The sequence below is a fragment of the Acipenser ruthenus genome, chromosome 4, assembly GCF_902713425.1.
Source record: "Acipenser ruthenus chromosome 4, fAciRut3.2 maternal haplotype, whole genome shotgun sequence".
In the NCBI taxonomy this organism is placed as follows: domain Eukaryota; kingdom Metazoa; phylum Chordata; class Actinopteri; order Acipenseriformes; family Acipenseridae; genus Acipenser; species Acipenser ruthenus.
In genome coordinates this window covers 103,987,401-103,998,201 of record NC_081192.1, presented here as the reverse complement: position 1 = coordinate 103,998,201, position 10,801 = coordinate 103,987,401, and the positions used below count along the sequence as shown (strand labels likewise).

At 36.4% G+C, this 10,801-nt stretch overlaps 1 protein-coding gene across 1 annotated transcript; it reads right to left on the bottom strand.

The window, feature by feature from the left end:
* Positions 1–5,778: 5,778 nt before the first annotated feature.
* Positions 5,779–10,345, bottom strand: LOC117400113 (motor neuron and pancreas homeobox 1-like). Its single transcript, XM_033999549.3, has 3 exons — positions 9,752–10,345; positions 7,257–7,417; positions 5,779–6,752 (listed from the first exon to the last, which is right to left on the bottom strand). Exons 1-3 carry the CDS (start codon positions 10,254–10,256, stop codon positions 6,468–6,470), a joined length of 951 nt encoding a protein of 316 aa, XP_033855440.3. The 5' UTR covers positions 10,257–10,345; the 3' UTR covers positions 5,779–6,467.
* Between the last annotated feature and the right edge of the window lie 456 nt (positions 10,346–10,801).

Here is a 10,801-nt window from a genome sequence, read left to right as displayed (position 1 = left end):
CAGTTCGTTAGAGGAAATGAATTGTTATCTGTGGCCCGAGGCTGAAAATGATGAGATAGTGATTATATTTAAATTTGCTCTAATTGATTTTGAGGAGTGCTTCTTGGCAAAGACCAAATCATTATATTACCAGGGGAGAGAAAGCCCGTGCCAATAACGCTGAAATGACGTAACTGCCCAATTAAACACAAATACTATTCGTTGCAAATATTATTTACCTATTTCAAATACGATACTTTATTTGCATTACATTTCATTTCAATTATATAAAATAAGGCTAGTATATCGATTATTCATATTTGATTATGATGATGATAATAATAATAATAATAATAATAATAATAATAATAATAATAATAATAATAATAATAATATAAATGTATATCAAATTCAAGTGTTCTACTGTTTTGTTTCTTTAACGGCTAATACTAAAAACGTGCGATCAATTCATTATTATTTATTTCTTAGCAGACGCCCTTATCCAGGGCGACTTACAATTGTTACAAGATATCACATTATTATTATATACAATTACATTATTTTTTAAACATTATTTTTACATACAATTACCCATTTATACAGCTGGGTTTTTACTGGAGCAATCTAGGTAAAGTACCTTGCTCAAGGGTACAGCAGCAGTGTCCCCCACGTGGGATTGAACCCACGACCCTCCAGTCCAGAGTCCAGAGCCCTAACCACTACTCCACAATGCTGCCCTATTCTCAATTTATGAAGTTGGCCTGTGGTATTTTTAAACATCGAGGCGATCTTTCTCCTTTGTATGAATATTAACCCTGTAAGTGTATGACTGTCAATGAATCTCTTCAGATGTATGCATCACGTGTTTTAATCTGTGCCAAGTTGCTGAGTGCTGGCCCATGCTGAACTGCTGACCCCACCGTTCACCTCGGCTAACAAGCTCGATTCAACGCTTCTCTTGATTAACCTGATGTATCGCGTGCAGGCTACTGGAAAACAATTTCCTCACGTTGAAAAGATCTAATGTAAGATAATGCCATTTCACAGCACCGGTATTCAACCTGCGACAAATCATCCATTAAGTGATTAAGTAAAGTGAAGGGATTTATTGTATAGCCTATATATATATATATATATATATATAGATATAGATATAGATATAGATATAGATATATATATATATATAGATATAGATAGATAGATAGATAGATACAGGCACCTCCAAAATTATTGGCACCCTTGATAAAGATGAGCAAAAAAGACTGTATAAAATAAATAATACCAGTACTGAGCTATATTGTAATTTTCCAACATGTGGAATATATTTATTAATGATTCAATGGAATCAACCAAAATTACACATTTCTCAAATTATAAATTATTTCCAAAAAAAATGAAGTGTCACAATTATTGGCATCCTTGTTTTCAGTACTTTGTGCACCCTCCCCTTGCAAGGATAACGGCACTGTAGTCTTTTTCTATAATGTTTAATGAGATTGGAGAACACATTGGGAGGGATCTTAGACCATTCCTCCATGCAGAATCTTTCCAGATCCTTGATATCCTTCAGTCTGCGCTTATGGACTGCCCTCTTCAATTGAAACCACAGGTTTTCAATGGGGTACAAGTCCGGAGACTGAGATGGCCATTGCAAAATGTTGATTTTGTGGTCAATTAACCATTTCTTTGTGGACTTTGATGTGTGCTTGGGGTCATTGTCTTGCTGGAAGATTCACTTGCGGCCAAGTTTCAGCCTTCTGGCAGAGGCAACCAGGTTTTTGGCTAAAATGTCCTGGTACTGGGTAGAGTTCATGATGCCGTTGACCTTAACAAGGGCCCCAGAACCAGTGGAAGCAAAACAGCCCCATAACATCAAAGATCCACCCCCATATTTTACAGTTGGTATGAGGTTATTTTCTGCACACGTATCCTTCTTTTGACGTCAAGCCCACCGCTGGTGTGCGTGGCCAAAGAGCTCTATTTTCATCTCATCTGACCATAGCACCCGGTTCCAATCGAAGTGCCAATGCCGTTTAGCAAACTCCAGGCGCTTACGTTTGTTGGTTGCTCTCAATAAAGGCTTGTTTCCTTCAAACCCATTATCAAATTACTGTATCGGTTGAAATGATCTTCCTCAGACACTGCTAAGATTGCTTGGTTTAGAAGCTTGGTTTAGACTACAGTATACTACATAGTCGGATGAATGTAGTACCATAGATATATATATATATATATATATATATATATATATATATATATATATATAAAGTGTTGGAGCTATTTGTTTTGGTGGTGGTTGGCAGGGATGGGGTTCATTCAAATTCATCTGAAAATGTGGGTTTTGTGGTTGTTTTGCTCAGCCACATAGTTTAACTGATTAATTGTTTAACTGTTTTTATTAAGTACACTTGCCTGTAATGAGCAGGCAGGTATTTAAGCAGATCAAAATGGTTGGTCTCTGACTGTGTTAAGGCTGAGAAGAGACCCTGTAGTTCAGCCCTGATGAGGGACGTGTGTAATTCTTGTATTGGTTTTGTTATTGCTAAACGGCTTAGCTGTCCAGTTGTAGTTAGAACTTGGGAAAAGTTTAGTAAGCACTCCTTGGAGGAGTTTGGTTTTGTTTTGTTTATTTTGTTTTGTGTAAAAAATTAAATATACAGACCCTGTTAAAAAAAAAAAAAACCTGTGGTTCTGTATGCTGTTTTTTGCAAGTCCTTTTAAAAGGTAGCGGCAAACTAACCCTGGTTTATCATATATGGTGGAGAATGCAGGCAGTCTTCACACAAGAAAGTGTTTGTGTAAAAGGAAAACATAAAATAAAATTAAAAATCCAAGAAGAGAAAAAAAATGGAAACTGACTGGTGTCGTTCTGGACTACCTGTGCCAGTCTGCCACTCCACAAGCAGGCCAAGTTCAACCAAGCACCACCAAAACACATAAACACATAGCCCCAACACTTCATTTACATCCAGGGTCTCACCTGCCACTATATATATATATATATATATATATATATATATATATATATATATATATATATATATATATATACTAAAAAATTGCAGTGGGTTTCCCAGTAGGTCATGCAGCGAGACTATATGAATGTAATATTAGATAGAGGTCGGCACTGGTACCCGACACGACCCGGGTCTAATTTTATAGTATTATGGCAACATTCTTAGTTTTCCGATTGGTCATGCAGTGCATGCAGGGCTTCAGTGGGTTACAGGAAAACAATTCCATCTAGGGTTTATGTTACGTCATAAACTACGAGACCATTATAATACATGGATATTATTTGTGATAAATAAAATGACAATAAACGGGTGTTAAGGTTCAAATTGCAAGTGGATTTAATGAATAATGATGATGTAAACTAAGTTAATATTAAAGAATCTTAAATATAATGTTCTTAATGATAATTCAGGAACGGTGAATTAAACTGAGTAGATACTGAACTGCAGAAAATAACTTATTTTTAAGGAAAAGGTGTTTCAATGGGGTATGTTTATTTTCTTTTTTAGTCGCTGTCAGAGTCGATTATTTGTCTCGTTCGCTTGGTTGGTGCTGCCGTTGGTGGAGGATGATTGTAAATCTTCACAGAGACAGATTTGTAAAAAGTGCCTAAAAACCATGAATTATGGGTGTTGTCGAATGATTGAAAATGAGACATTTTGTTTGAAAGTGGTCTCCGGGTGCATAGGAGTCAAATATGGGTCAAAGGTCAAGTATAATCTTCTAGACAAATATTATTATTATTTATTTCTTAGCCGACGCCCTTATCCAGGGCGACTTACAATTATTACAAGATATCACATTATTTTTACATACAATTACCCATTTATACAGTTGGGTTTTTACTGGAGCAATCTAGGTAAAGTACCTTGCTCAGGTACAGCAGCAGTGTCCCCCATTGGGGATTGAACCCACGACCCTCTGGTCAAGAGTCCAGAACCCTAACCACTACACCACACTGCAATTTTGACGTCACTGCTGCAGTATTATGACTTTCTTTCGAATGGCTCAGGATGCAAATATAGCCTTTATCCATGTATATATATTTAGAGAGAGAGAGAGAGAGAGAGAGAGAGAGAGAGAGAGAGAGAGAGAGAGAGAGAGAGAGAGAGAGAGAGAGAGAGAGAGAGAGAGAGAGAGAGAGAGAGAGAGAGAGAGAGAGAGAGAGAGATTATCTGTGTTGCAGCATGTCAGGGTCATTACAAACATTTATAAATATACTATTTAACAAAAAGAAAACTTGGATGTAATTTAAACAAAATATAGTTTAGTTATTATATGGTATGGTACATACTTGGTATGATAAAATATATAACTAGATAAGGTTAATAACAGAACGTGTCAGTCCTCACTATCTGAATTAATATTTGTTTTGTTTTGTTTTTTCCTTCAAGACAACACCTTATTTTTCTATTTATTTATTTAAGTTTTATTTTAAAAGCTGAGTTGCTTTGGACGTCTGCAAATATGTTACCATTTTAAAACATGTGGAGGGAAAAGTTATACAAAATCTGGACTGAAACGTTTTAAAACATGTGTACTGAAACGTTATACAAAATGTGGACGGAAACATTTTACGCTAATGTAATATTAGATTAGTTTATTTTACATAGACAGCTATAGTTAGCAGAACAGTTAATTCTTTATAGCCTAGAGCATGTTTAAAAAAAAATCCAGTTTTAAAAAAATAAAATCACTCAATGAAATGTATGCACAAAGACTGCTGAAAACATTCAAAGCACATGAAGTGTAAACGGAGTGCATCTGTTAAACACGTGCTTAAACTTCACCCTGGTCGCGTGATTGATGAGAAGCGTTTCAAAGCTGTATTATATAAACCATTGCCGCTCTGGTGTGAAATGTTTCAGCAGTTTGACTCCATCCTGCTGTTTGCTCGGTATTTACACAGATCTCAGGCCCGGACTGGGGCTCAGAATTGCACCATTTAGTAGAGGAAAAAACGAAACAGAGGGAAAAAGTAATTAAACAAGAAGATGCAACCTGAAACGGAAGAATAGAAATAAGAACCCCGGTTTTACAGGTAGCTCGGGTTGCAACCCCATCGGCCTGACTCGTGCTTATCTGCACTGCGCCAAAACCAGTTCAATAGTATTATGCAGATGTACACTAAATATGCCTGGTGTACACTAGTGTGGTAAAGCTGTGGCTTTAGAGAACCTGTATCTTAATAAAAATGAACACACACACACACAAAGCAAGCGCTATTGACTAGGTGGGTCTATAATGTTAATTCCAGGTCATGCAAATCTGATGCAGAACAAGTACGATACAAGGAAACGTCGTGAAATTAAAAAAAAACGTGTGACTGTCAGTGTTCGTAAACAAATGTATGTATCGAAAAAAAAAAGATACAACTAGTTCAAGCAACTACAAAAAACTGCCATCCATAAAGCGTGGCGATGTAGGGTGCCATGCTCGAGATTCCATTCGATCTCCAGACATGAGCATGCACTCCTCCTTGTTTTACATGGAACTGGGAACTCAAAACTCTAAATGATAAAGACTGTTTAAACTGATGGGATTGTTGTTCGGGTCTACACAAAGAAAGGAAAGTTCAGCAAAAACATAATATAATAGCCAGACATTGTATGGTCACATTTGTATATACTTGAACACATATCAAATCATTTGCAAATACTACAACTACTACTACTACTACTACTACTACTAATAATAATAATAATAATAATAATAATAATAATAATAATAATAAACATTCGAGAGCATATTGTACAAAACCAATTTATTTGACATATCTGCACAATGGGATAAGCTAAACAATAATTTAGCATGCGTACCTAGAGGTATCTTTATAAATACAATATACAAAAATAAAGACAGAAGAGTTTTCTTTCTTCCTGTGATTTTAACGTTTATGACACATACAGCGATGTACCAACCACGCACATTTTCAGTCCTAAAACTGAAAAACCTAGGCTTTTTTTAAAAAAAAAAAAGAGCTACATAATAATTATTTACTGAACACTGTAGTAAACCTCCAATGTTACTGAGCATTCTTCAATAACGGCCAGTGAACCTCTACGCCAACATACCTCCATCCACTAAATACAAACCTCAACTCAGAAGCAGTAAGGTAACATTTACATAATATTGGTAGAATATGTCCAGCAAATCAGTAGTCATTTAAAATAACAACAATGTAACAGACAATGGACGAATAGCCAGTTCATAATGATATGGTCTCACAAAAACAGAATGTCGTCTTTCAGTTCATATTTACAGACTTCTGCATCGCTCAGATAATCGGCCGTTGCTGAGGTGTCTAACTTTTTGTTTACAACGAACACTGCAAAATGGTCCACGAGGAAACCGCGTTTGCAGTTAAACATGCCGTTGCACAGTTTGCAAAAGGGCGCCGTGACTTTAAAGAACTGTATAAACGTGAAACTACCCCCACCCCCTCAGCCACTTCGTCCTGTTAAGTCTCATTACTAAGGACAGTTATGTCTGTTGTGGGTTCTTTCATCTTCTGAAGAGCAATCCGAAGAATTGTACTGGGAATGTTCTGCTTCATCGTCATCACTGTCTCGGAAGTCTCGTATCCTGTTGTTCTTAACTGCGTCACCTTTCTTGTAATCCGATTTCTCCTCAAAGTCGTCCGATTGGTCCTGGACGTTTTTATTATTTTTTTGCTTATCTGCCTCCTGAGCGGCCTGTTCTTTTGCTTTCTTGCTCCTTTTCCATTTCATACGTCTGTTCTGGAACCATATTTTTACCTATAAAAGCAATAAAGTAATATTTATATTAGTAATATTAAAATAGTAAACACAATGACAATTAGGCTATGTATTATAAATATTTTAAAAGCTAATAACATAAGTAATACATCTAATTCTAAATAATGTAATAATAATAATAATAATAATAATAATAATAATAATAATAATAATAATAATAATAATAATAATAATAATAATGTGCTCAACAATATTGTTCTAAAAAATCTCAAATTACCTCAGTACTAATTTCTTACTAAAAATGTTCTCCGGTTTGAAGAAATACATTTGTTTTTTTTATTTTTAGGCCTATATGTTTTCGCTGGCCATTCGTGTTTTTTGAGAACATACTTATTTAACCTTGTCTAATTAAAGTAAAACAGTTCAAAAATAGAAACACCAATTAAAAGGTCTTTTTTGTCATTTTTAGGTGAGCCTACAGGTCTGCTTTGTTATTCTTACCATCACTTCACAAAACTCACAGTATTGTGCCGTGCTGCTTACCTGAGTTTCTGTAAGCATTAGCGAAGTTGCCACCTCGAATCGTTTGGGTCTTGAAAGGTATTTATTCAATTTAAATTGATGTTCTAATTCTAACAGCTGTTGGCTCGTGAAGGCTGTCCTGGGTCTTCTGCATTTCCCCAATAAGTTAGACTGCGTTTGATCTGTACAAAAAAAAAGAAAGTTTATTTTTAATTCTGATAAAATGGCAAGCTTCTTTAAATGATTGGTCTCGTATGCAACTAAATCTGCCACGTACAAATAAACGTAAAGCTAAATACATTACAGCATTAACGATATAAAACTAAACTACATTGTCGGTGAGTAGGCATACCTATTATTATTATTATTATTATTATTATTATTATTATTATTATTAGTGTATTTGGAAGAGTCCTTTATCCAAGGCGACTAGGTGTTACAGGGCAATACAAGGTTACAGTACAAAAACAATATTTAAATACAGTATAGTTTACAGTAAGTTATGATGGAGAATACAATATGAGATACAAAAAAATACATACATGTATTAAAGGAACAATTTAAAATACAAACATTGGGTTTAATAGAAACGGCTTGCCTATGTATGCAGCATTTAAAACATATGACCCACGGTCTCTATAATTATGCAATTCATTCAATAAACAAATGAAGAATATTGCTGGATTCTGTGACACTATCGACCTGCTTTCTAAGCAAGTCTAAACATTAGGAGGGAACGATTCAACACTACTTCACATAATTAATTTAGCCAACATTAAAGCAATATTTTAACAGTATTACTAAGGCGTCCAGGTGCTTGCTCGGAATAAATGAATGAATCCAAACTCGCGCTGGCTGTAGGCTAGTTAAACTGTAATTCCGGGTAACATTTTGGTTAATTTAATGTAGCGCTACAGCACATGGCTTTGCATTGTAGGCAAATGTGTTACAATAAAGGACCTGTTAATTTCCCGCAGGCTTAACATGTATCAAACAATAAAAGGGAACAATGGATTAGGGTTACATCAGATCAGTCTCTCCTGGGGAAAGCAATTGGCTCTAGTTACAGCGCCCACCACATCGTAAAGACAACCACCTCAGTGCCCAGACCTGACACTCAGACACAAGATAATGAATTCCACCGCGTGGAGCGCAGCGTTGATACAAAAGAAAAAAAATCAGAAACACTTACAGTATCATACAAAAATATGCAATATAAATACAGCCTACACAATCATCCACAATTCCCACCGATACAAGCGTTCACTGCATAATTGCATAATTGCATTGGTATTGCATCTTTCGTTCTTTCTTTATACAGTAAATCAATACAGTTTCAAACGCACGGAGGTTTACAGAAATGTCACAGTTTTCTGTTTTACTTTTAGTTTGCTATAATAATTCACACATTTTAGGATTTTAAAGCCATATTTAGAATTAGGAAAACGTTAGGCCTACATCGGCAGGATGGAGTCAGTACTAGGCTATGTAGGCAGCATATAGCCCGTGTTGTATTTGACATTATTAAAATGTTCAAAATACCGACTTCCTAAATATGACACTAGGCCTGCACGTTTTGTGTTCTGTAAATTCTGTAAAGAAGTAAATATATATAATTGGTTTGCCTTTTTGCACTGTCTGCTATTGTTGTGCAAAAACCCTCTGTGAACGTGATAAACTCACACAGATGCTTATGTGTTCCGTGCTTTGTCGCGGATTCTGGTGGCTTTTGCACGAATTTTAATGTTTACAGAGTGGAGAGACTGTTTATTTTGAACAAATCTGTTAAAATGAAAAGGAACAGAAAGTCCAGTCTGTGGTGTGTAAACAGAGAGAGGGGTGGAATTCTCACACTTCTGTGTCATATCCAACCGCTCCATTATCTGCACATTTGAGTTCAGCTTTCAAAATGTATACATTTGTTAAACATTCACCACAAAGAACTGTGACTGGCTGTGTCCCACATCGTGAACCTATAGGGCCCAAACAAATCAGTCCCGGGCAAAACAAGACGTGTATTTTATTTATTATAATACACTAGCTGTGATATGAATATATTACGATACAATTACAGTCAAAAAATAATAATATACCCATTAATAATTGTGCTTTTTTATGACAATCATACCTGCCAATTTGCCAGGTTTATTTCTACTGATTTATAAGTAAATATAGCCTTAAGTTCTATAATAATAATAATAATAATAATAATAATAATAATAATAATAATAATAACCATTATTGCTCCATTATAACCCCCATATGGGCTAATAAAAGCAGGACCCGATTAAGCTCTATTGCACAGGTGCTGCACCTGCATAATTCACCCATGTGATAATCTTCCAAATATATTAATAATAAACGCAAAAGCGCATATTTGTATTGTTTTAACTTCACACGCAACATGTTTACTGTTGTCTAAAAATCCTAAAATCATCAAAGGGTAACCATGAAACTATAGCCTAAACCAAGTAGTGCATTACAATTATAAACAGCTATTGAATAAACAAACTCACTGTTGAAATCCGGCATTTTGGGCAGCATCAGCCCCGCTGTGGACATGCGTAGCCAGTGATCGAGTTGAAAAGTCCCCGCAGTGAGTTTGATGGGGTCGCTCGGGTGGTGGTGATGTTGTGACGCGTGGATATGATGAGGGTACGAGTAAGACAGGGTTGGGTGCTGTCCGAGGGCTGCAGCTGAGTAGGTGTACATCGGGTGCCCGTAGAGAGCGTGGGTCGGGATTCCGGCTGTACTTTGCGGGTGTAATCCTACCACACCAGAGTGGGGACCCGTCAAGAAACCTGGTTTAGGCATCAGGTCGCATGCAGAGATCCTTGGCGGAGACGGGGTCTCAGTCCTTAAAGAATCGGTGCTGTTATTCAACTCAGAAGCCGGTGCATTTCCAGACGAAGAGACTGCTGAAGAGGATAAAGAGGTGACCAGTGCCAAAGGCGAGGTTTGCACTTTTGGCGGATCGACAGCCAAAAGCGCGTCGATGCAGAAATTTCTGGATTTTTCCATCTAAACTATCTACTACAGTCCCCTGGTATCAAGTCAGAAATGTTCAGCACACTACAAATAATAATCTCACAGTGAGACTGAGCAGCCCAGGTCAGCAACTGAGAATCTCAGCTGAATTGAAGCGGTTGAACTCGAGCTCTTTTCAATTGGAGCCTTAAACTGTCTCAGGATTGGCTGAGGGGGTGCGCTGAGTGTGATTCCATTGGTCGAAGCGCAGCGACTTGACAGAGACTAGTTGCTTTGCATATCTTCCAATCTTTACTCCCACCTTCTGGGGCTCGGCAAAGAACTCTTTATTTACAAAAAGTCGCTTTTTATTTGTACTGAACTGTTAGGGATGTCATCTTACTTAAAGAAAAAAAGATATATTCTTTTAGGGCCATATTCTCACTTGGTTTACGCGCTATTTACGCATCTGGAAGAAAGGCGCGTAAACCAAGTCCTCACAAGCCGGAGTTTTTCATGTGCAGTAAATTGCCACCAAAAAAAAAGTTTTGTACAAGAAACAGAATCTAGTTGTATAAATAAAGAATATTTTCTCATTT

Excerpts from the sequence above, each read along its gene's own strand:
- LOC117400113 (XM_033999549.3), bottom strand. The coding sequence starts at position 10,256 with ATGGAAAAATCCAGAAATTTCTGCATCGACGCGCTTTTGGCTGTCGAT. Across the intron at positions 7,418-9,751 it reads CAAAATGCCGGATTTCAACA|ATCAAACGCAGTCTAACTTA; the intron begins GTGAGTTTGTTT and ends TTTTTTGTACAG. Across the intron at positions 6,753-7,256 it reads TAATGCTTACAGAAACTCAG|GTAAAAATATGGTTCCAGAA; the intron begins GTAAGCAGCACG and ends TTGCTTTTATAG.